A 25,338-nucleotide genomic window follows, 5' to 3' on the forward strand; every position below is an offset into this window, starting at 1 on the left:
AATGGATCGTGTGGTGTGGTCTGGATGAAGGCTGCAGGCCTGTAGGTAAGTATAGCGGACAGTAGGTTTCCGGTATAGGGTGGTGTTTATGTGACCACCGCTTATTAGCTCAGTAGTGTCCAGGAAGTGGATCTCTTGTGTGGACTGGTCTAGGCTGAGGTTGATGGTGGGGTGGAAATTGTTGAAATCCTGGTGGAATTCCTCAACGGCCTCCTTCCCATGGGCCCAGATGATGAAGATGGCATCAATGTAGCACAAGTAGAATAGGGGTGTTAGGGGAAGAGAGCTAAGGAAGCGTTGTTATAAGTCAGCCCCACACATGGGAATGGAGCTCAGACACCCCCCAGATCTCCTCATATCACAATCACAGTCTGCCAAGCGGCTCCAGCCAATCCTTCCACCCTTCAGTGCAGCTGCACCCAGCTCAGTGAATGCAGCCAGAGAGCAGGCAGCAAATTCTGGCCCGCACCAGGGCGTAGAATTAAGGTTGCAGGGGCGTGGGGGACCCTCCATCACTGGCAATTTGACAATCAAGATGACTTTTTCTTTAAAGATCTCCCATTCCAAAGAAATTGCTCTGGGGAGGTTTTCTGGCCTGCGTTGTACAGGGGGTCAGTTGATCCCAACGGTTCCCTCTGGCCTTGGAATCTAGGAATGGATGAACTCTCAGTTTGCAGAGGGTGGAGTTTGGCTGAACTCTGCATTAACCAAGTTCTTTGCCAGGGAGTATGTTAACAATTGTGAGGCGCTCACACACGACGGTCGTGGGAGCTGTATCATTAACTACAATAGCCCCATTGTGCCAGGAGCTGCACAGACACATAGCGTGAGACAGCGCAGGCCTCAGAGATCTTCCCGTCTAAACAGACAAGGGATGGGAGGGAAAACCGAGGCAGAGGGCAGTGAACTGGCGAGCCCGAGGCCCCCAGCCGTTAGTGGGAGAGCTGAGAAGCGAATCCTGGTCTTCTAATTCCTAGTCAAGTGCTCTACCCACTAGACCGTGTTGCTTCCTCAGAGCTCATTGAAGTCTTTTCAGGCCCAGTCCTGCAAATATTTATAATTAGGAACCTGGGCCCAAGGGCAACAGATTCTTCCTAAAAGGGGGGGGGGCACCAAGCCACATCCCCTCCACATCCCTGCCCCTCTTCTTCCCACCAAGGCCCTGCCCCTGGCCAAGCTGGAGCTGGGCCGGGAGCCAAGCCCTGCCACCTGACCATGGGGGAGGGGCCCTGAGAACAGCCCCCAGCCCATGTCCTCACCACCTGGGACCCCTGCCCAGGGCAGGTGGAGGGTCCATGGCTACCCACAGCTGCCCAGGCCACTGTTACCTGGGCTGGGCTCCAGTTTCTGGCCTGGCCAGAGGGTGGGGCCTTGGGGAGGAGGGCGGGGGGCCAGGCCGGGGTGCTATTCCTGTCTCTCCTGCTGAGTTACCATGGGCAAGTCCAGTCACCCCTCTGTGCCTCAGTTTCCCCATGTGTAAAACATGGACGATGATAGTGACCTGCTTGGGAAAGCCAAGATCAGGCCCACGACACACTTATGTTGTTCTCTCTCATCCATTTCAATCCCCGAATCATAGAAATGTCGGTCTGGAAAGCACCTTGAGGGGTCGCTAGTTCATCCCCCTGCTGAGACAGGACCACGTAACCCTGGCCCATCCCTGACTGGTTTGTCCAACCTGTTCTTCAAAACCTCCAGTGACGGGGATGCCACGACCTCCGGAAGTTGCCTGGTCCTGTGCTGAACCATCCTTACAGCCAGGAAGTTTTTCCTAATGTCTAACCTAAATCTCCCTTGCCGCAGATTAAACCCATTATTTCTTGTCCTAATTCAGTGCACATGGAGAACAGCTGGTCACCGCCCTCTTTATAACAACGTGGGACATATCTGTAGACTGTTACCCGTCCTTCCCCTCCTTTCTTTTCAGCCCTGGATGAGGCCTCCCCAGTGGCCAGAAGAGCAGGACACTATATAAATTCATGGTGCCCCCACACTTGAATGCTGCCTGCAGTTCTAGGAACCCCTCTCCAAAAAGATATATTGGAATTGGCAACGGTACAGAGAAGGGCAACAAAAATGATCAGGGGGCTGGAACGGCTTCCTTACGAGGGGAGATTAACAAGACTTGGGCTGTTCATCTTGGTAAAGAGACGACCGCGGGGGATATGGTAGAGGTCTGTGAAATCATGGACGGTGCGGAGAAAGTGACTAGGAAGTGTTATTTACCCCTTCAGGTAACACAAGAGCCAGGGCCACCAATTAAATGAATAAACAGCAGGTTTAAAACCAACCCCAGGAAAGTTCTTCTTCACACAACACACAGTGGGTCTGTGGAACATGTTTCCAGGGGATGTTGCCAAAAGCATAATCAGGTTCAGAGAAGAATGAGCCAAGTTCCTGGAGGATAGGTCCAGCAATGGCCACTAGCCCAGATAGACTCATAGACTTTAAGGTCAGAAGGGACCATTAAGATCTAGTCTGACCTCCTGCACAACGCAGGCCATACAATGCCACCCATCCACCTCTATAACAAACCCCTAACCTAGTCTGAGTTACTGAAGTCCTGTTGGTCAGGGAGGCAGCCCCATGCTCTGGGTGTCTCTAAGCCTCCAGCTGCCAGAAGCTGGGAGTGGAGGACAGGGGATGATGGATCACTAGAGATCACCCTGTTCTGTTCCTTCCCCCTCCGAAGCATCTGGCAGTGTCCGCTGCAATACAAGCCCCATGCCAGGGGTCTCCACGCCTCAGCCTGAACACCTGCACTGCCATGTTTACCCTCCGCCGCCCCCAGCAGTTGACGCTGCCACTTGATGCTGCGGGTTTTTAGACACACTCTCAGAGACAAGCGACTGGACCCGTGGTCTGCTCCAGTGCGGCTGTTCTTCTGAAACAACCCCCTCCCCCTTGTTTGACATGTTAATCCACCTCCTCTGTGGGCTGTGAAGTGCAGTGGGTCAGTTTCACTTTCTCTTTCTCGTCAATTTCCTTTTCCCTTTCCCCTGCCTCTGCCCAGCCCGATGGGGAGGGCAAACAAAGCTCTTTTCATTCAAACGCCGCCCCGAATCCCCTCGCTCTTTCCACTGGGTTAATCCTCCTCCTTGGTTTTTTTTGACCTACATTTCAAGGACTTACATTAACTTGGCAGCAGCAGCGCTTGCTCTGGAACAGAACCAGCCGCTGTATTTGTGCGCGAACACTTGCTGAGTTGTTCGCCTGGCTTCTCTGGTGGGAATTGCAAACTTTTGTCCTTGATTTCAAGCGAAAGTAGCCAGCCCGGAGGTTCTCAACTTTCAAGGGCTTGGATTGCTGTGTGTGTTCGGGGGCGGGAGTCGAGAGCACCATAAAGGGGAGGGGGCGGCTCCTGGTTTAGTTCCTGGGCGATGGATGGGATACACAGTTCGGGTACGGAAAAAAACGTGGAGAATCACTGACTGAACTCCACTAGGGCATAGGTCGCCGGTGCCCTCTATGGGGTGGAATCAGAGCTGCACAACTGTGTGTCATAGGCAGGGCTCTGGGGAGGGGGCTGGGCCGATCTGGGGTCAGTGCAGCATCACGCTCTGGAAAGAGCAGCTGTGTGGGGCACGGTGCCATGGAAGCTGCTGCGGTGGGGGAGGGGCGGGCCAATGCAATGCACCGTCCCCTCCTTACCCGAAGAACCACCCACCCCCATTCATAAGGACATGCAACGTCCCTCGGTGCAACTCCTTGGCGCGGGGCGGATAGACTCCTGCTGCAGGCAACCCGGGCGGTGCCGCCACGGCGGGGGTGGCTCGGGCTCTCCCGGTCCTGAGCCGCTAATCCCTTAATCTGCAGGGGAAGGGAAGGGACCCCGGGCAGCAGCTGCAACCCCCGCAGTCTCCGGCCTCGGGATCCCGCCCCCATTAGCCGCCCGCTGCAGCTGGCGGCCTCCTCCCAGCTCCCCCCCCCGCCTCCCTCCACCCTGGTCATGTGACCAGCCCGGCAAGTTAGAGACTCAGAGAAGGAGGGACAGAGCAGGGGGGGTGGCGGCTGCAGCGCGAGCCGCCCGGACAGAACGTTCCCCGGGAGCTGCAGCGGCGCGAGCCGCCCCGGACAGAACGTTCCCGCGAGCCGCCCCGGATAGAACGTTCCCCGGGAGCGCCAGCGGCGCGAGCCGCCCCGGATAGAACATTCCCCGGGAGCTCCTCGCTCTTCCTTGGTCCCCGCCTGTCCCGCTGCAAGAGGCTGGGGGCTTGCAGCGAGGGCTCCGCGCACGGTGCACGCCCCGCAGCCTGGAGTGGGGGAGGAGGATGGAGGGGCGGCGGTGAGGGGGGCCCCCTTGGAGAACAGCCGCAGCAGCCTTCCCAAGACGAGGGGAGAGGAGGAGGAGGAAGCAGCCGCGGTGGCTTGTGCGGAGGCGAGGGGCAGAGATGGCCAACGACTCCGTTCAGGTAAGAGCGGCGGCCGGCGGGCAGTTTGTCCCCATCCGCCAGGGGGCAGCCCCCCAGCATGTCTGGGACCCGCCAGGGGAGGGGAGGGATTTGAGCCATTGCGTATTTGGGCTCTATAACGGGAGGGCGGTTGGACCCTCCCCATCTAAGATCTGTAAGGGGGGAGGTGGAACGTGCGTAGGGAGACAGGGGTGCTGGAGCTAGGGGTACGGGGGGCATAGCCCCCCCCCGTGGCTTGAAGTGTTTTTCATCATATACAAGGTTTACATTTTTGTTCAAGGGCTCTCAGCACCCCCGCTATACAAATTGTTCCAGCGTCACTGTAGGGGGCTCTGGAGGCACTGCACATCTGGAGCCTGCAAAAGAGGGTGTTGAACCTCCTATCTCCCCTGTACATCTGGGACGTGCAATGGGTGGGGCCTATTCCTGTAGGGGCCCCCTGCACATCTGGGATATGTAACCCCCCTAAACCCATTGATGAAACAAGTAGCTCCATGCACAGCTGCCCCCCCCCCACCTATGGTGGGAGGGGAGTGTGGGGCAACCTCCATGATACAGGTGGGACATGCCGGCCCCCGGCTGGGCCAGGTTCTGCTCTCGCCATCTGTGTAAAGCCAGAGGAACGCTGCTGGCTTCTGGCCCGGGGGAGGGAGATGGGGGTGGGGGAGGGTGCTACAGGCCTTTCCTGGCCAGCTGGGCCGTGTCTCTCGCACACATATTTCTACTTACAAGTTCAGCTCCATCTGCTTTGGCGCCTCTCTCTGCAGTCCCTGTGTCCCCCTGCCAGGCCTTGCCCATCCACACATGAGAACTTCTGCCTCTCTTCCCATCCCTCCCCCCATTCTGGTATGCGTCGGTTTGGAGGATCCAGACCCAGAACCTGACTGTGTGACACACGCCCCACCCCCGGCTCTTGCAGCCTCCCCAGCCCAGGCATGACCACAAAGCAGACAGGTGCAAAACCTGATGCAGCTGAAGAGTGGGTGCTGTGAGATTTGGCCCTAGAGAGCATTGGGTGTATGACCGTCCCCTGAATTAGATGGGGGTTACTTTTATTTCCCCCCTCGCGTATTTCCAGGTTCCCAGTGCAGCTGCTCCTTGAACCCCAGTTTGCAATGGCTGAACAGCTCACTTTCCCTAAGGGCACTGACCCTGCAGGTGTAAATCTAGACGCATCGGCCCTGACTCAGATCCTGCTCCGTTACCCCGGCCAGCCCTGCTGTAAGTGAGAACAGAATCCAGTGCTCTGTGCTGCTTGGATGTGTGTTCACCTGAGTGACAGAGACCGAGGTGAAATCCCCTCTGGCGGCGCTGATCCTCCACTAGCTGGGGGGGTGTGCGCAGAGGTCAGATGCATCATCTCTTATAGGGTCACAATTCCCTATAGGGGACTGGATCCTGCTCTCGTGGGGCATATAGGCTGCCCCCATCCCATGCTAGGCGACAGATGGGGCATGTGCGCTCTTCCCTGTTGGGAGCCCCTGATTCCGTGCTGAGTCAGATGCTGCGTCGCCCCATAGGGCACCCTCCCCTATAGGGGCCCTGATCCTGCACTGGTGGAGGGATGGGGCGGATGCTCTTGCAGTCACTTCCCCAGCGGTTGCTCCGTGGCGTGGCAAGCGCCGGCCGTGTCCCCTGGGAACATCCCCGGTTGTTGTGGTTTCGCTCTCTTCACGCTTGTGCCCGCAGGGCCCAGCTGAATGAGAACTCTGCCATGCTGGGGATTTGCTGTTTGTGGCTCTGGCTCAGGAACCGGCCATGGGGAGAAGGGCCCAGGCCGTAGCTGTGTGCGTGGACCCCACCAGCAAAGGTGTGCTACAGGGGAGCCCTGGTGCTCTACCCGAAGCTGCAGCAGCTGCTGCTTTTAGCTCGGGAGATCCCTGGTTCAACCCCATGTCTGTTGGCCAAGATGGCTCCTGAGCCTGCCTCCGGCCCCGGCCTGGCCATGGTCATCCTCAGCTGCTTGTTTAAAGGATCGCTGTCAGGCTAAAAATCAATCAGCTTAAAAAAACCTTCCTTCCCTGCCCTGTTAGCAGCCTGTCAATTATTCAAGCCATTGTATTGATCCAGAACTGGCAGCCCCTTCCCTCGCCCGGCCGACGAGATGCTCTCGCCCGGTTTTGCTCTCGTTTGCATTTTAGTCAAGGACTGAATAATAAATCTGTTACCCAGCTCTTCTGTGGAGCTCATTATTCCCCAGTGTACGGGTGGGAAAACCGAGGCACAGAGGCGCTTCCCAAAGTTCCACAGCAGAGCTGGAAAGAGAACCCGGGAGTCCTGCTTCCTAGTCGGGTCTCCTGTCCACTGCCCCACGCTAGTTAGTTTCACTTTTGATTCCATAATACTGGCTCTCTCGCGCTGTTGTGTTTGGGAAGCAAAAACCTGGATCCCGACAATGGGACCTTGAGCCGAGAACGTAATCCAAACAGCAAGCGTTTCTCTGAGCAGCTTCTGTAAAACGTAAAGACAAACAAAGTCCTTTGCAGTGTTGAACCTAAACTTCTCTCTAAAGGAAAGCCGGTTGTTCCGGCCTGGCCCCAAACCACTGACAATCTCCTGGGCCTTCCCAGAGCCCTTATGGGGGGGGTCAGTCTGCATGGGGCCAGTTCCAGGGTCACCGTTCTGCAACAAGCAGGGTGTCGGGTTTTGTAACAAAACCCAGAGGCAGTAGAGAGATCTCCCTCCGCATTTAAAGACCAGATTAGCTGCTTGCACCCAAGGAGAACCCGAAAATGAAATTGACCATGAGCAAAACTGAAAAGGGACCTCATTGTATTTTTTGTTTTTAATAGTCCAGGCAGAGAGAGGCAGGAAGCAAACAGTTGGCCTCTATAGCAGAGAGAGCGAAAGAGCTTTGTAAAATATTCCTGGGCTTCTAAGGAGCCAGAGTTTTGTTAATGGCACCGTTCCCTGTGCTGCGTGAGTAACTTGACCCAGGAGGCTATCGCTGTCTCATTGTTTCCCTGCGCTCACCCCTGGCTGCCCACATCTGCTGGCTCCTGTCTGTGTAGATTGTCAGAGCGGGGCCTTGCCCCAAAGAGCCGTGTCCTGGGTCTGGCAAGGACCAGTTGTGCTCGGTGCTGTACAATGACTGGAGCTCCTGGGTGCTACCGTAATACACCTAATAAATAATGCACAGTGCCCAGCACAGTGGGGTTCTGGGCCATGAGAGGGGTGCCGAGGTAGTACCGTAATACCCCTAATAATGTGGCTAATTCTGTTAACTTCAAGGAGCCTGTGCCCATAGTGCTGAAGGGGGGAGGGTTTGCAGCAGTACGGAGCTGCAGGCTGGGAGCAGCAGTAGCCCAAAGCCCACGGCTTCTGCAAGTCCCCAGTGAAGCATTGGCGAGATCCGGGGCCTTTTAACAGCTGCAGATCGACCAGGGTCCGTTGTCTGGGGGCTGATGTGCAGGGAAATTCAGACTGGGATGCAACGTCTCCACAGGGTGGGCAGTGACTGTCCTGGTGTCCGAGCCAGCAGGGATCACCGGGCTGACCTGCTGGGGAGCCTAAGCCGTTAAATTCCCCCATTACCCCAGGACTGAGCCCAGTGGCTTTCCAACCAGTGCATTTCAGGCCTCAAATTGCCCCTAGCCCCATACCCACCCTCCCCCCACTCCCAAGGGCCCAGCCAGTCTGAGCTGGGGGAGCTGAGCAGCCAGGCTGGGCCTGGCTAGATTCTCTGTCATCAATAAGGTGAGGCAGGACGTTGTCCTAAGAGACCCAGGTGACTCTAGTGGCCCAATGAGAAAGGGGGGGAATAGCCCCCCTCCCCACTACAGAAAGGGCTGGGGGAAATTCTGTGGCCTGTGATTGTTTTGTATTCTGGAAACAGCTGCAGGCCCCCTGCCCAGATCAGGATGGTGCTGGGGCCCGCAACCCAGAGAGCTCCCGGTCTAAACAGATAAAGGAAGGATTCATCTCATCCCCTTTGTATGGCATGAGGGAAACTGAGTCACGCAGCAATTGAGTGAGGTCCCATGGGGAGTCTGTGTTGGCGCTGGGCATTGAATGCAGATCTCCTGGGTCCACCCTCCCCACCTGGGTGTGGCTGTGGGTGAGGCTAGATGATCATTCTCATCTGGCCTTGAAATCTACAAATCCTCACTTGCTCAGGGCCGGGTGGGTTTTTTTTAAGCTGCCCCCCTCCCCTCTGGCTCGTGCTGTGTCTGCTCCCTGCTGCGCCGGGCCTGGCGCGAGGCCCCGACTAGAGCAGCGGGCGTCTCTGTGGGCAGTGGTCCTGTCTGTCTGGCTGTGTGGGGAGCCGCTAGGTGATGGGTTTCCCTGCGCTGCACGGAAGCCGGGGGCGGCAATCACAGGGCACTGGCGCTGCGAGACAGGGGCTTCCTCTCGGCGAGGCAGGCAGTGCCGGGGGACGGCCGGAGAGAGGGGAGGCCGTGTCTGGTTAATGCAAGGGGGCGGGAAGGAATCGTGGTGTCTTTGTCTGCACATGAATAATTGACAGGCTGAGTTAATGCAGCCGATCCAATGCTCCCATCTGCAGCGTGTGCGCGGTTCGGCTCTCTGCTCACCACGGCGGGGGGGCGGCTGGCGGTTGCATTCCCACTGACTTCGCTCGGCACAGAGTCCCTGAACCCCACCCCAGGGTGCTGAGGCTGTATCCACCCCCCAAGTCCAACCTCACTCCCTGTCCCTCTATGGCAGCACGGCCTGCTGGGGGGCTGGGACGCACTAGCCGTGGGGAGGGGGGCTATGCGAGTGGGGGGTCATTAGATCAGATCCCTTTCCCCCCCCACACCAGCTGGCGCTTCTCTTCCAGCTCCTGAGAGCAGCTGCCAGCTTCCCCCAGCCAGTGCGAAGCTCTGTGCCTGGCAAAGCAGGGTGGGTAGCGGGGCGCTACCCCCTGCTGGAACCCAGAACCTGTCAGCAGAGGAAACAGCACTGAGCTTTGCTAGCCCGGAGGAGGGGATGCCAGGCTGGGCGGTGGGGGGAGAATCCAGGGGGGACAGGGCTTGGGATGCTGCCGTTTGATTTCCCAGATCTGCCTCCCTGTGTGGTGTGTTGCTTAATTTGCTCCTCTCTGCCTCAGTTTCCGCCTCTATACATGGGGGTGACAGCAGGTCCTTACCTCTCGGGTGGGAGGGGATGATCCATTGGTGGCTAGAGGAGACTCCATGGGACTGGGGTTTGCCTCACTCCCTTCGGCTGTGGGGAAACCTCAGCCCTACTCCATCGGTGGCTGTGTCTCAGGTGGGGCTTGGTGCCCGTGTGGAGCGAGTGGGGCTTTGCTCTGGGGAAGGGCACCACAGGGTGGAGACTGGCGCGGCGCTTTCAACACCAGCGGGGGCACCGGGGAAGCGTCCGGAGCAGGCCCTGGGCGGGAGCAGCAGTGGCAGCTCCTGGCGTGTGTTGGGCATAGGGCAGGAGGGTCTGTATACGGCACCTGGGGGCAGCAGACCCCACAGGTACCAGAGACCAGGTCTACCACTTGTGGGCTCCTCCTGGAACCTGCAGAGGGTAGAAGCCAGTTCTAACCCAAGTGTGCCAAGGAGCAGCAAATTGCTTATTCCAGTGGCACCAGGCTAGGACTCCTGGGTTCTATTCCCCGCTGGCCCTGGCCCCAGCACTGCCCAGCACAGTTGCTAGCAGTGGTGCTTCTGAGCGCTGCTGTTTGTTCTCTCTCTGCCCACGTGCCACCGACTCAGCCTCTCCGCAGACTCCCTCGTCCCCACTCCTGCCAGGGAGGGCCGTGGCATGCCAGCAGCCCGGGAGCCGCACAGGGCCTGACCCTGCCTTCCTCAGTGCTGGTATCAAATGGCGCTTCCCCGCTGGCTGCAGCGGAGCTGCACCCAATGTAACTGAGGGCAGAATCGGGTGCTTTGTTTTTTAGTAGGTCTTATGTAAATATGACAGGCCCCCCCACCCCCTTTTTTTTTAACTGAATTCTGGGAAACCCAAACTCCTGCCTGGAGTTGGAATGTGGTCGGCCCAGCCTGGCCGAAGACACCGCACTGCCCATCTTTCTCCCTGCGAGGGGGCCTCCCCTGCCCTTTAACTTCCTTGTGGGTGCTGCTGTCCCTTTAAACACCCCTCCCCCCATCTTCTAGCCCCAGCCAGGCTGAGCTGCAGCAGCTGCAAAGACACACTGGCCAGGGTGTTGGCACCAGCTGCCTGGGGGCACCTGGAGCCTTGGATGGCTCTGGCTGCAAGGATGCCCACTGGCCACGAGGCCACGCCCCGGCCCTTGGCCCCAGAGCTGGGCACAGTGACCCGGGGAGGCTTTGGTGGTTGTTGTGCTCCATGCTGGCTCCAGGTCAGGTCCTGTTCCAGGCCGCAGACCTGTTATTCAGAACCCCCCGTCCCATGGGACTGGCCCCAGCCTGTGGTGGAACTACCATAGGAGCCTGTGGAACTGCCTGCCACTAGGAGATTGGGGGAGGTGGTCCCAGACGATGGAACCCCTCACCGCTAGGAGACTAGGGCTTTGGGCCCATGGTGATCGGGGCTGCAGATAAACCCTTGGCTCTGTGATCAAACTTCCCTTCTTCCTGGAGACCAGCAAAATCAAAACACCGTTGTTAACGACTCCAGCTCATTCTCTGACAGGCTGCGAAATGGGGCCGGGGGGTGGGGAGGAATTTCTATTTATAAATACATTGGAGGTCATCCCAGAATGCCTCAGTGACTTGGGGGGGGGTAATTACTTGGAGAGAGGTTGCTAATTGGTGGGGTTATGGTAGCACTTAGACCCAGAAAAGCACAGATGTCCTGCCTCAACGAGCTTCTGTTCTCAATAGTCCCAGGGTGGGAGGGGAAACTGAGGCATGCAGGGTGAAGCAACTTGCCCAGAGTCACCCAGCAGGGCAGTGGCAGAGCCAGGAATGGAACCCAGGTGTCCTGCGTCTCAGCCCATTGGAGTGTCTGTCCTGTTCTGGCTTAGGGGCGTGTGTGTGGGGGGAGGGATCATGCTAAAGGGGGCACTAGTTTGGCAGGGACAGGGTGAGGCCAGGCTAGATTGGGGTGGCTCTTACAGTCAGCATACAACGCTTCCCCAAAGGGTCATTGCCTCTGCCTCTGCCCAGCCCCTCCGCTGGCCCCCTGCTGACCCTCAGCTCTGCCTGCCTTGTGGAGGGGCATCTGGGCCTTCTCCCCTGCCTCTCAGTGCCGCCAGGGCAGAGGTTGGACCTGGCGTGGTTGCGTTTCACACCAGAAGTGTAACCGGCCCCGAGAGCCTCCAGGAAATTGAGCGCAGGGGCTCCCCATCACCAAGATCGGGTCCTTACAGCCTCTGCCTCTCTTCCCTCCGGACACTTGCTCTCCTTGGCCTGCTCCTAGGGGAAACTGAGGCAGGGCTGGGGCAGCAGGGCGCCTGGAGCACCGGGGACCTGGGATACAGAGAATTGACCTGGAGACCCCTAGCAGTCCCAGGGCATGTGCAAAGCGAGGCCAGGCCAAGACCCTGGTGCTGGAGTGGCTGAGGAGCATGGGGGTGGGGAATCTCTGTAAGATCCCCCCCGGTTTGGCGTCTCTCTCGTGTCCTGGCACTGATTTGATTCTCACTGGAGTTTTTGGCCTGCTCGGCACTTCCTGGGTCCCCCAAAGGGCAGGTGCTTGGCACTTCCTGCTTTCCTAGCTTGGGGCTCCCTGGTCAGTCCTTGGAAAGCACCCCCAGCCCGGGGCAGCCCTGTTCCTCTCACTCCTTGGCCCAGCTCCGCCTCCCCTGATTGTTCAGCTGCTTCTGCAGCTGTGGGCCCTTCCTACCTGGTGGGGGGCGACATGCTGTCATAGCGGGGACAGGTTGGCCTCCTCCCAGTGCCCCCCCAGCCAGGGCGCCCCAGCCTCTTGCATAGCAGGGCAGACAGGGACTGCATCCTAATGGGGGTGTCTCCTGGGGGGGCCCAATTACCCTGGTGGTGTAAGATCCTTGTGGAATCTGAGTGTTGGAAGGAAGTGTTCAAACCTCCCCACTCGGCCGGGACTCCTGGGTTCTGCAGAGCATTCTCTCTCCCTTCCGTCCCGGACTCCTGGGTTCTGCAGAGCATTCTCTCTCCCTCCCGTCCCGGACTCCTGGGTTCTGCAGAGCATTCTCTCTCCCTCCCGTCCCGGACTCCTGGGTTCTGCGGGGTGCGATCTATCCCGCGTGACTCAGGGGGAGCAGGTCCTGGAGCCAGAACCCAACATGGGGCGGGGCAGGGGGAGGGACTCAAACAGCCCCCCCCACACACATACACACACTTTGGGCTGGAGGAGCCACTGGGGGGCCCCCCTCAGCCCCACAATCTGGCCTACTCCTGAAGGGCCCAGCTGGATGCTAACCGGGGGGTCTCCCCAGCCTGCCCCCCAACCCACAGGGCATCAGCCCAATGTGTGGCTGGCCGGGGGCATGGGGCTGCACATGTGACCCAGCCTGTGAACAGCTGGACCTGCCCCCCCCCCCCATGCTATGGGGCTCTCAGCCCTGGGCTCAGTGTCCTGCAGAGAACCCCCTTCCCCCCCCCGAAGAGACCGGGGGTCTCCTCCTTTGCCAGGCTGTCCAGTGCCTTCTGCAGTAGCCTCTTTGGGTCTGGCTGCCCCCCTGCCATAATGGGTCCTGGGGGCCTGGGGAGCTGCTCCTTCTCCCCCCCAATGGGGCGAGGGTTCTTCTCCCTGCTCTGGGATCAAGCTTGGGGTCCCCCCACCTACCGTCGTGTTTGACTAGCTGGGGGGGGACCCCACAGGGATGCCCCCTCCCCCTCATTTAGCTCTGGGGATTATGGGATTAGCTTCCAGGCTCCAGATTTGTGTTTTCCAACTGTTTTTTTCCACTCTGGATTTACCCTGAGCAAATCCCCCCTCCCCATCCCCTGCCGGTAGCTTTAACTCCTCAGCCCCCCAAATCCCCCTCCCTCACCTGTAGCTTTAACCCCTCAGCCCCCTCCCTCACCTGTGGCTGTAACCCCTCAGCCCCCCCAAATCCCCTCCCCCACCTGCGGCTTTGACCCCTCAGCCCCCAGGGCACCACTGGCCAGTGGCAGAGAATGACACCCAGAATCAGCCAGGCAACTTCCACCCCTGCCTCTATGGGGCGGAACAGAGCCCCGTCCTCCATTGGGGCAGGGCTCCGCTTGGCACCTGCCACGGGCTGGGCACTCAAACTGTGGCATGGAAAGGGGAAGTGGCAGAGTTGGGAAGTCTCCCTGCCCAGAGCTGCGGATAGAACCCAGGAGTCCTGACTCCCAGCGCCCCCTGCTCTAACCCTCTCGGCCTGGCCTGGCCTGGATACAAAGCTCTGTCCCCTTCCACGCTGCTGGCACCTAGAGCTGCTGCCTCATTTCCTGCTAGGAACTTTCTGTTGCTGGTGCTTCATCCAGGCAGTGAAGGGTTACGGCAGCTGAGCCTGGGATTTCCCATTCAACTGGAGCTAGCTGTGGGGGCGGGGGAAGCTGGGTGCTGGGGGGCAGCTTGGCTGGAACCGGGTGCGGGGGGACGGGGCCTCGTGCACCCAGCATTGAAGTGAGGGGCGCAGGCCCCAGCCCCGAGCAGTGCCCGGGTGCCACCCATCCCTGGGAGCTGTGTGGGTGCGGCCCGCGGCCAGCCCTGGAGCGTGGGGACAGGAGTGCTGGCAGGCAGGGCCGGTTCTTCCACTCCGGCTGGCTGCCTCCCACCCGGCTCTGTTCCTTTTCCTGCTCCTGGCCCCCGGCTGCCCCACCCCAGAAGTGGCTGCCTTGCAGGGGCAGGTGCATCCCCAGGGGCAGGAAGCTGCATGTCCCCAGTGCCTGGGGTCAGCCTCCTCCTTCCTGAGCAGCTGGGTTGGGGGGCTGGGTCTGAGGCTGAGCTCCGGGGCTGGGGGCCCTCAGCCAGTGCAGATCTCTGCTCCCCTGGGCTGGTTGGGTGGGGCAGGCAGCCCCCCTGTGGCTGGGGCAGGCAATGGGGGTGAGCGGTTAGCTGGGTTCAGGGCACTAAGGGGGCAGCCCAGGGCAAGGGGGGCACACTCACATTCTGAGTTTGGAGGTGCAGCCTCATCTCCCAGCCTGCATTGCCAGAGGTGCTGAGAAGCTCGGGGAGAGGCAGGGTCCATGTATGTATGGGTGGGGGTCCCTCTACCTACAGGCTGGAATGGATCCATGGGAATCCAGACTCCAACACGGGGAGGCCTGGGGTTCCAGGGCTGGAGTAACTGACCCCAGGGTCCTGGCAGGGTGTGCCCCCCCTCACCAAGTTTCTGGGGATCTGTCTGGGTCTCCCTACCTCAGGAAATGGTGAACTGGAGCATGTGGGTCTGTCTGAGGCATCGCCCCAGCCCCCCAACCCTGGAGCATCTGGGTGCCTCACAACCTGTGATGTTTATTCTCAAATGCTTTCCCCCCCCCCCCCCGGCAGGGCTTTTATCCCCCTTGTACAGTTGGGGGAAACTGAGGCACAGAGCAGCTGGCTCACCCAAGGTGTCTGTGGCAGAGGGACTTGAACCCAGATTGCCTGCATCACAGGCTAGTGCCTGAATCATTGGGCCAACATCTTCATAGGAGGGGATTGCTGCCTCATATCCATTGTAAATCGAATTGGTCCCCCCAACCCCATGGCGATGCACTGACCCTGGTTACCCCTCTCTCTTGCAGGCTCACCTGGGCCAGGGATGTCTCATTGGGGGGGGTGGGGAGAGGTCTGTGAAGCACCCGGCATGAGGGGGCCCTTGATCTCAGTCTGGGGGGAGGGGAGGAGTCTGTGCAGTGCCCAGAGTGACAGGCCCCAATCTCTGTGGGGGGTCTCTATGTGCTACCATAATACACCTAATAGCACTAGGATACTAGGAGCAACTTCTTTAAGCCAGAGCACTGCTTCAGTGGCGCCTTCTTAACAAAACCATGGAGCAAAGGATTCTGGGATGGCACTGAGGAAGTCTGGTGAGAGCATTGGCCTGGGGCCAGGGCAACCCGGGGGAAGCACAGCCTAGTGGGGGTTTTCATACCGGGGTTTGGCATCCTCGGGGGCTGCTGTAGGACCGAGGTGAGCACCATCCCTCCACTCTGGCTTGGATTCCCCCCCTTTTCCAGCCCCTGTATCAGCCAGGCACCATCCCACCTGCCTGCATGGCTTTGGGCAGCGAGTCCCTCCCCTGGGCTGGAGCATTGGGACAGGGACTCTGGTGCCCCCCCAGCACCTCTGATGGGATGGGTGCAGTATACCCCTGCAATCCCAGTGGGAGGTGGCAGCTGCTAAATCTGTCCTATGAATGGGAAGGAAACTGAGGCACCGAGGTGAAGTGGCTTACTACTGGACATTACTGCCCGCCCTGAGCTGGTGTAGAACCCAGGAGTCCTGGCCCCCAGCTTCTCCCACTCTAAGCACTAGACCCCACTCCCCTCCCAGAGCTGGGGATAGAACCCAGGAGTCCTGGTTCCCAGCACCCCTCTGCTCAGCTCTAATCACTAGACCCTACTGTGCAGCCTGTGCCCAAGCAGAGGCTGTGAACACGCCTCTGCTCTGCCTGTGCTCTCACCCTGCAGGGCCCATACGACTCTCTATGGCCCAGGAACCCCCCCGGGCATTGCAGCGCCTGAACTCGGAGCTGGGAGGGAGGAGCAGGAGTGTGTGACTCCCATGGCACTAGGTCAGCAGTGGGGTGGGGAGCAGGCAGGGAGTTCCCAGCACCCAGCGAGGAGACTGCCCAGCCTCTCTGAATGACCAACGTGGGAACCGGCCTTGGGGCCTGGCCAGCATCTGCTGGGGCCTGGCACCTGGGCGGAGCCGCTGTGCTGAGCTGGCAGCCGGAGCCACTTAACCCCTTCCCCTCCGCCTTGTCTGGTGTGAGTGGCGCCAGGCCTGGCTCGCTGAGTGGGAAGGTGGGGGCTGAATTTCCTCCTGTGTTAGGTGAGGAAACTGAGGCACAGTATCAGAGGGGTAGCCGTGTTAGTCTGGTTCTGTAGAAGCAGCAAAGAATCCTGTGGCACCTTATAGACTAACAGATGTTTTGCAGCATGAGCTTTCGTGGGTGAATACCCACTTCTTCGGATGAGGCACAGTGGCAGGGACGGGACCTGCCTGGGATGGGATAAGAAGTGGGAGCCTTGTGCCCTTCTCCGGGCCACTGCCCATGCGCTGTGGGGCATGGCTAGGCCCTGCCCTGGGGTCAGGGTCATGGCAGCAGACTGTGTCTGTAGCTGCCCCTCACACTCGGCCACATGGCGGGGGCACAAGTGGTTGGGCCAGACTGGGCTTGCTCCTCTGCTCTCTCTCTCACCCTTGCACTCTGCTCCGGGGCCCCTCCCCACCCCCTGTGAGATGAGTTTGCTGGGTCTCAGCCCAGTTTCCAGAGGGACGGGCCCGTTGCCATGGCAATGGTGCTAACTGGCCCCTCGGGGCTGAATGGCTCTCGGGGAGCGAGCCTCCTTCTCCATCTGGAGGGGGTCCCCGCGGGGCTGGGCTGAGCTGCCAGCATGGGGGAGCTCTCTCTGCCTGGGCTGCCGCTGCTCAGTGGGCTAGAGCAGGGTGGGGCTGGGAACAAGGACTCCTGGGTTCTGTTCCTGGCTCTGTCACTGTTAGCGAGTGACCCCCTTCTCTCTGCCTCAGTCTCCCCGTCTGTGCAATGGGGGTTGTGAAGCCTGGCCCGTGGGCGTGCTATTCTCAGTGCACGTTGCCCCCCTTATGCTGAGCATAGTGCCCAGTGCTGTTGTAACCGTACTGGCGCTCAGATGCCCGGTGGACGGGAGTGCAGTGGGTACCTAGGTGGCACCACTCATTGCGTTATGGTATTAGCAATTGGTGAGGCAGCTTGAGTCCCTGCAATGTGACTGGGCTCCCATTGGAAACAAAGGGAGAGCGCCCCCTGCTGAGCCCCGACCCTGCTCCCTGCAGCACAGCGCCCCCTGCTGAGCCCCGACCCTGCTCCCTGCAGCACAGCGCCCCCTAGTGCCGCCCTGGGGCATTGGGGCCAGCACTGACAGGGGAGGGCACCCCCAACTGAGCCCTGCTCCCTGCAGCACAGCGCCCCCTAGTGCCGCCCTGGGGCATTGGGGCCAGCACTGACAGGGGAGGGCACCCCCAACTGAGCCCTGGCCCTTGCAGCACAGCGCCCCCTAGGGCTGCACTGAGGCACCCGGGTGTTGTCCCAGGCAGTGTCCCAGTCCATGTCTCTCCAGCGCGATCCCGGCACTGAGCTCCAGCCATCGGCCCTCGTGCTGACTCGATTCCTATCTTGGCAGCAGCCCCTTAATGAAAAGGGCCTTGAGAAATGATCAGGTTAGCCGAGGCCGGCGCTGGCGGAGGGCAGCGGCCAGGATGTGTGTGTGTGTGTCTGCCAGGGCCTGCGGCTCCCGGGCCTGACTCATGCTAGGGGGTGATGGGTGTCTGGGTCGGGGAGAGGGTCTCTCAGCCCTTCAGGCTCCAGTGCCTTGTGGATCTCCAGGGTGTGACCCCTCTTAGCACCCCCCTCACTCCCTTGTAGGAGAAGAAAGGAAGTCGGTCTCCCTTCATGCTGCGGCCAGGCAGTGCTTTTATTTATATTATGCTGCCACTGAAATGCTACTGAGATCACCCTGCCAGGCCGGGAGCTGCAGGGACCCTGCATGAGAGACAGTCTCTACCTCATATTGCTTCCAGGCCTCGTAGACAAAGGCAGGCTCCTTGGCCCCGGTTCCTGCGTCACATGGCCACGGTCACAGTGAGGTTGGCAGAGCCGGGAATTGAACCCAGATCCCCTGGCCTTGACCTGCCAGCCCCTCCTTTCTCGAGCGGCGCCAGCCTGCTCCCAGTCGCGTCACGCCCGGAACAGCTGTTGCCTTGTCACATGGTGGCTCCGGCCCCCCTGCTCCCCTAAAGCCTTTGGCAGAGGGGAACCGGCACTGCTGCAGCTGTCGCCCATGCTGATGAGGCCCCCCCCACTTGCTCCCAGTGCCCCTGATCCCCCCAAACTCCCGACCAGCCCCGGGCACATGCCAGGGGGTTCCCACCCGAGATCCTCTCTCTCCCATCTGGCCTAGACTCTGAGAGAGGCTGGTACTAAACCCCCTCCCAAGGCCTCCCTGCCTCCCCCGCTTGCATCGGGGCAGGGGTGTCACAGGAACAGGCTTGTGGGTCGCACTAGCAGGTCCCTGGGGGTGGTTCATTTGCACCAGTGCACGGTGACAATAGTAACAGAAAGGCTGATACTCTCTAGCTCGTCTCGTCCGTAGACCTCAGGGTGCTTTCCAAAGCATCATTTCCCCCAGTTTACAGGTGGGGAAATCGAGGCACAGGGGGGTGACTTGCCCAAGGTTACCCAGTGGCCGGGCGGGAAACTGAGTCCCGGGGCAGCGATCAGATCACTCAGTCACGCTGGGACACGTGAATGCCCTTTGCACTGGTGAAAATTGCCTCAGTTCTGTCAGGGGGCCCTCTGCACACTGCTGGGAGTGGCTCTGCCACAATGCCATGAGACTCTGCACCGAGCAAGGGGCACTGGCCCTTTAAATCACGTCCTGTCTCCCGCTCGTGCCAGTGCCGGGGCAGGGCCCTGGGAAGGAAGCTGCTGCCCACCCCGGGGACTCCTGTTAAAGGTGACCTGCAGCTGGGAGGGCGGCTGGCTGCAGAGAAGGGCTGGGGGAGCGGATCTGAGCGGAGGAGAGGACAGAGTGGCCTGGCACGCTGGCTGAGCGGGGATCTGCTCGTGCCCTGGAAATACGCCGGGCTGGGCTAGGTGCCCTAAAGGGTTAAATCCCAGTGCATGGGCCCAGCTGCAGTGACTCCGTGGGGGCTGCTGGACGCAGACAGACCATGCGGTTCCCTCGGGCTCCTGTACGGCCTTGCTGAGGGGGATCCTGGACTGACCCTGGCCCTTCCCTCATAGGGCTCTGCAAAGCCACGGTCGGGCCGATCTAACCCCTGCTCCGGATCGGCTCGGTGGTGGGCAGCGTGGGGGAGGGGGAGGCGCGACCCAATTGGACTAGGCTGCGCCTGGAACCACTATTTCTAGAACGTGTTTTCTGGCTCTCAGAGGCTTTGTGTGTGGGGGTGGGGGGATGCTGGAGTGCCCCCCGCAGATCCCCCAAGCCATACCCCCTCCGCCTTGTGCCACAGCGGGGCCCTCGGAGCAGGCGTCCTGTAGACTCCCTAGGTCAGGCTGGGACACCGCCGTGCTGGGGCAGGACGCCCGGGCCATGGAGCTGGGAGGCATTCGGGTCTTGCCACCCCCCGGCTGAGTCGGCAGCTCTCTGGAGCTGGGGGTGGCAGCCCAGAGCCTGAATCTGTTACTGGGGGTGGTGGGAGGGACGGTCGCTCCTGTCGGCCTGAACCAGAGCCAGCCAGGTCTGCTGGGTGCTGCGCACACCCCAACTGGGATCAGGGCCCCTGCAGGGAGCCCCCTTTTGGGTCAGGGGAGGGGAGGGGTCTCTGCAGCGCCCGGCACGACGGGATCTCGCTCAGGATCTATATACCCAGTAGCACTAATTCCGATGAATTTCCCCTCCTAGCTTGCCAAGCGCCGGCTCTCCCAGCTCGGGGAATTGCCTTCCCACTCCCCCCCCCCCCCCCGCCTCTCCGCTCTGCCAGGGCAGCGCCCCCACCCACCCCCGCGCCATCGGGGCTCTGGCACTGAGCCCCATGGTGCCGGCGGCCAGGGAGGGTGAATGGCTGCTTTGTGCTGCTCGAGGCTCAGCTGTCCGGAGACGCTGACGGGGGAACTGGACACGGTCCGACGGGAGCGGGTGTCTAGGGGATTGGCCCAGCAGTGGCCAGGGGCCAGTAACCCCCTGGCAGCGAGACCGAATGCGCCGGGTCTATGGACCTAGGAGTGGGTGAATTACAGGCATGGCCCCATGCGCTCTGGCTGGAAAGGGGCACCCGCTGATGTCAGTGCCACGCAGGTCTCATGGGCGCAATGCACACCGGGCCCTCTCTGCCTGGCATGGCCTGACCAACGGGCACTGGGGTCAGTGGTAGCACCGGGCAGCCCACACCCCACCGCTGCGTGCCACCACTCACTGGGTGCTGCCAGAGCCGGGGGCAATGCGGTGACTGAACAAGAGGAAAGGTGGCCCAGTGGTTAGAGCACAAGAGACCCGGGAGATCTGGGCTCAAGTCCTAGCTCTGCCACAGACTCCCAGAGTGACCTCTGACAAGTCACTCAGCCAGTCTGTGCTTCAGTTTTCCCATCTGTACAATGGGGTAAGAGCCCCGCCCTGGCCCACAGGGGATGTGAGGAGCCCAGATGCTATGGTGATGGGGGCTCTATAATGATCTTAGATCCTGCTCTGCTCTCTCAGGGCACCAACCCCCATTACAGGTTTTACTGGGGTTTAATTGTTTTAGTGGTGGCATGAGGGGGGAGCTAGAACACCTGGGTTCCATCCATCCCCAGCTCTGGGAGGGGAGTGGTGTCTAGTGGTTAGAGCAGGAGGGAGCTGGGAATCAGGACTCCTGGGTTCCATTCCCTGCTGTGTCCCTGGTTCCCAGTACAACTTCAGGCCAATTTTTCTGTGCCTCGGTTTCCTCCCCCCGTGAGTGTGGGGATCATAGGCCCAGCACCCAGGGGTGCTTGTGGGTCTCAGTCGAGGTCTGTAAAGGGCTGGTGGAGCCTGTGCCCAGGGCAGAGTGATCTGGGAGCCGTTGCCCTGCGTGTGAGCCGAGGGCAGGGGGGTGGTGCGGGCGCTTCCAGCACAGGCCGTGAGGCTGCAGGGGTAGCATTGGAGGGAGACACGGGGTTCTGGGGCAGCAGCCAAACCCGCTTGGGATCCCAGGGTGGGAAATGCTGGGCTTGGCAGATGGCCAGTTGGCTGCTCTCTGCTCAGCTCAGCCTGGTTAACCAAGGCCATGTTATTAGGTGTATTATGGTAGCACCTAGATGCCCCAGCTGAAACCAGGGCCCCATTGTGCCAGGTGCTGCCCAGCCCCAGTGAGAGGCAGTCCCTGCCCTGGAAACCTCAGAGTGAATAGACCGAAGGTGGAAAAGGAAACTGAGGCACAGAGCAGAGAGGGCATTTGCCTGTGATCACCCAGCAGTGGATAGAACCCAGGAGTCCTGGCTCCTAACCACCCCCCGTCAACCCACTAGACCCCACTCCCCTCCCTGAGCCAGGGATAGAACCCAGGAGTCCTGCGCCCACCCTCCAGCACCTCAGCCCTGGCCTTACAGCACCTTTTCTCCATTCGCCCTGCCTCAGCCCTCCTAGCTTGTAAGACAGCAACAGCTACAGCCTGGGGGGCAGGTGCTTGTCCCTAACCGTGCAGGAGGCCCTGGTGCTGAGCGGGGGGCCCATCTAGCTCGGTCTCCGGGCAGCAGCTGCTGCAAAGGAAGGGGGAAGGCACCATGCAGGCAGGGGGCAGCTGCCCCCCCCCAAGAGATCGGGGTAGGGATGGGGGTTCAAACCCAGATCCCGGCCCCAACACTCCCCCTGGAGCCACAGCTGCCAGGGGAACATTGGGGTTTGTATCTCTGGGGAGCGCGGAGGCTGAGAGCAGAGCCTGGGTCTCTGCAAGGCTGGAGGAGGGAAGGGGGTGTCTTGTGCCTGTGCTGCCGCGCCAGCCGGCTCCTGGGTTTGCTCTCAGGGTTCCATGAAATCCCTGCTCCCCCAGGCCAGGGCTCCCCTGAGCGAGCTGCTCCAGTGGCACCAGCGGGGCGTCCCTGCAGGGGCCCGGGCTTGGGGCTTGGCACGTCCAGCTGGGGCCTTCCACGTGCAGTTCCAGGCTGGATCCTCGGCAGCAAGAGGCCCAGTGACATGGGCAACAGCGCAGCCAGGGCGGGTCGGCGCCGGCTGGGGTCTGGCCCCACCGACCCCAGCGCAGCCAGGGCGGGTCGGCGCTGGCTGGGGGTCTGGCCCCATTGACCCCAGCGCAGCCAGGGCGGGTCGGCGCTGGCTGGGGGTCTGGCCCCACTGACCCCAGCGCAGCCAGGGCGGGTCGGTGCCGGCCAGGGTCTGGCCCCATTGACCCCAGCGCAGCCAGGGCGGGTCGGCGCTGGCTGGGGGTCTGGCCCCATTGACCCCAGCGCAGCCAGGGCGGGTCGGCGCTGGCTGGGGGTCTGACCCCAGCGCAGCCAGGGAGGGTTGGCGCTGTCTGGGGGTCTGGCCCCACCGACCCCAGCGCAGCCAGGGCGGGTCGGCGCTGGCTGGGGGTCTGGCCCCATTGACCCCAGCGCAGCCAGGGTGGGTCGGCGCCGGTTGGGGGTCTGGCCCCATTGACCCCAGCGCAGTCAGGGCAGGTCGGCGCTGGCTGGGGGTCTGACCCCACCGACCCCAGCACAGCCAGGGCGGCTCGGTGCCGGTTGGGGGTCTGGTCCCATTGACCCCAGCACAGCCAGGGTGGCCGGCACCGGCCTGGGGTCTGGCCCCACTGACCCCAGCGCAGCCAGGGCGGCTCAGTGCCGGCCTGCGGTCTGGCCCCACTGACCCCAGCGCAGCCAGGGCGGGTCGGCGCTGGCTGGGGGTCTGGCCCCATTGACCCCAGCGCAGCCAGGGCAGGTCGGCGCTGGCTGGGGGTCTGACCCCACCGACCCCAGCGCAGCCAGGGCGGGTCGGTGCTGGCTGGGGGTCTGGCCCCATTGACCCCAGCGCAGCCAGGGTGTCCGGCACCGGCCAGGGGGATCTGGCCCCATTGACCCCAGCGCAGCCAGGGCGGGTCGGCGCTGGCTGGGGGTCTGGCCCCACCGACCCCAGCGCAGCCAGGGCGGGTCGGCGCTGGCTGGGGGTCTGGCCCTATTGACCCCAGCACAGCCAGGGCGGGTCGGCGCCAGCTGGGGTCTGGCCTCATTGACCCCAGCGCAGCCAGGGTGTCCGGCACCGGCCCGGGGGATCTGGCCCCACTGCCCCCAGCGCAGCCAGGGCGGGTCGGCGCCGGCCGGGTCTGGCCCCACTGACCCCAGCGCAGCCAGGGCGGCTCAGTGCCGGCCTGGGGTCTGGCCCCACTGACCCCAGTGCAGCCACGGCGGGTCGGCGCCGGCCGGGGTCTGGCCCCACTGACCCTAGCGCAGCCAGGACGGGTCGGCGCTGGCCTGGGGTCTGGCCTCATTGACCCCAGCACAGCCAGGGCGGGTCGGCGCTGGCTGGGGGTCTGGCCCCACCGACCCCAGCGCAGCCAGGGCGGGTCGGCGCTGGCTGGGGGTCTGGCCCCATTGACCCCAGCGCAGCCAGGGCGGGTCGGCGCTGGCTGGGGGTCTGGCCCCACCGACCGCAGCGCAGCCAGGGAGTGTCGGCGCCGGCCGGGGTCTGGCCTCATTGACCCCAGCGCAGCCAGGGCGGGTCGGCGCCGGCCGGGGTCTGGCCCCATTGACCCCAGCGCAGCCAGGGTGGCCGGCTCCAGTTGCGGGGGTCTGGCCCCATTGACCCCAGCGCAGCCAGGGCGGCTCGGTGCCGGTCGGGGGTCGGGCCCCTCTGACCCCAGCGCAGCCAGGGAGGGTCGGCGCCGGCCGGGGTCTGGCCTCATTGACCCCAGCGCAGCCAGGGCGGGTCGGCACCGGCCGGGGTCTGGCCCTATTGACCCCAGCACAGCCAGGGCGGGTCGGCGCCAGCTGGGGTCTGGCCTCATTGACCCCAGCGCCGCCAGGCGGGTCGGCGCTGGCTGGGGTCTGGCCCCACCGACCGCAGCGCAGCCAGGGGCCGTCGGCGCCAGCTGCCAGGGTGTCCGCGCCAGGGGATCTGGCCCCACTGACCCCAGCGCAGCCAGGGCGGGTCGGCGCCGGCCTGGGGTCTGGCCCCACTGACCCCAGCGCAGCCAGGGTGGCTCAGTGCCGGTCGGGGGTCTGGCCCCATTGACCCCAGCGCTGGGTCTGGGCGGCTCATCCTGCTGCAAAGGCACTTGTGCATGACACTGGTTTGCATACAGCTGCCCAGCCTGCCCCTCCTCCCGGGAGCCTGCCTGGGATGCTGGTTATTATTCAGATTTAATTTCTCTAAGGCCAGGGACACAGAGAGCCCCTGCCCCGCCCCTGCCCCTGCCCCGGCCGGTGCCTCTGATGTTATTTAAAGAACCAGTGCAGCTAATGCAGCCTGGATCCCAGCATCCTCCCTCTGTCCCACACAAGGAACCAACTGTCTCTACCCAAACTCCTGCCCTTCCCCCTCCTCAGGGCTGAGTGCCCCTCCCAGTCCTGCCAGCGCCCCCTGCTGCTCAGTCATCGCGGTGCGCTGCGGATCCAGGCTCATGTAACGTTTATATTGGGGTTGCGCCTGGAGGCTGCACCTGGAATCAGGCCTCGTCGTGCTAGGCGCTGTCCGGCCCGGATGGGCTCAGCTCCCGCAGTTCCGCTCCCAGTCGAGCTCCAGAGTAAACAGGGCACTGGGAGTTTGTGGGCTTTGGAGAAGCCGGTTCTGGTGGGAGCTGGACAAGCCAGGATGCTGGGCGTGAAGCCAGATTACCTGCACTGTTTCTTTAAATAACGTTAAAGGTGCCAGTGGGGGAGAGGAAAGGAGCCATGGGGTCAAGATGACACATTTGTGGGGCAGGCTCTAAAATCTGAAACAGCGAACGGGTCGCCCCGTTGATGGCTGCTGGGCATGAGCAGGGTCTTTGCACATGGGTGAGAGTTTGGAATTGGAGCGTGGTTCTGGCCGGCGTCGCCAGGAGGCGCTGTTACAAAGCCTGACATGCTCTTCGCGTGCGAGCGAGTGTTCAGCCTCGGTAGACTTGCTGCTGGTGGCGTTGACATGCCCGTGCTTCACAGGGGAGTTGCTGCAAGCAGCAGGGGAGTTTGCTCCCAGCCTGGGTCTCTCCAGCAAGAGTCAGTGCTTGGGGCAGAGTCACTCCCTGGGCACCGGGCGTCGCTGTAGGGCTGAGATCCAGGGTTGCCCTGCATGCTGTTGTGCCCACCTCTGCCCCAGGACTGCGGCAGTGACAATAAACTAGTTATACTGAACGACTCCCCAGACACCACACCGTTGATTCCTCCGCCAAGAGGAAACCTCCCCATGGGGCCTGACCCCTGCTGCTGCTCAGCGGAGGGGGTGACAACACTTAACTCTTCCACAGTGCATTAGCACTACCCTGATATGAGCCAGTTACCAACCCCTCCGGCAGGAAGCAG

General features: G+C 61.7%; 2 protein-coding genes across 3 annotated transcripts in view; one reads left to right on the forward strand and one right to left on the reverse strand.

The window, feature by feature from the left end:
* LOC120391382 (adhesion G protein-coupled receptor E5-like) overlaps positions 1 to 25,338 on the reverse strand; it is a 1,047,477-nt gene that overhangs the window by 710,601 nt on the left and 311,538 nt on the right. The gene's annotated exons all lie outside the window — the stretch shown is intronic.
* Positions 3,977 to 25,338, forward strand: part of PKN1 (protein kinase N1) — a 50,190-nt gene continuing 28,828 nt past the window's right edge. Inside the window, exon 1 of the mRNA XM_039514983.1 lies at positions 3,977 to 4,412. Within this exon, the coding sequence (XP_039370917.1) occupies positions 4,392 to 4,412 (21 nt within the window). The 5' untranslated portion in view covers positions 3,977 to 4,391. The remainder of the gene's footprint in view (positions 4,413 to 25,338) is intronic.

This window comes from Mauremys reevesii, linkage group 25 (assembly GCF_016161935.1).
Source record: "Mauremys reevesii isolate NIE-2019 linkage group 25, ASM1616193v1, whole genome shotgun sequence".
Classification (NCBI taxonomy): Eukaryota; Metazoa; Chordata; order Testudines; family Geoemydidae; genus Mauremys; species Mauremys reevesii.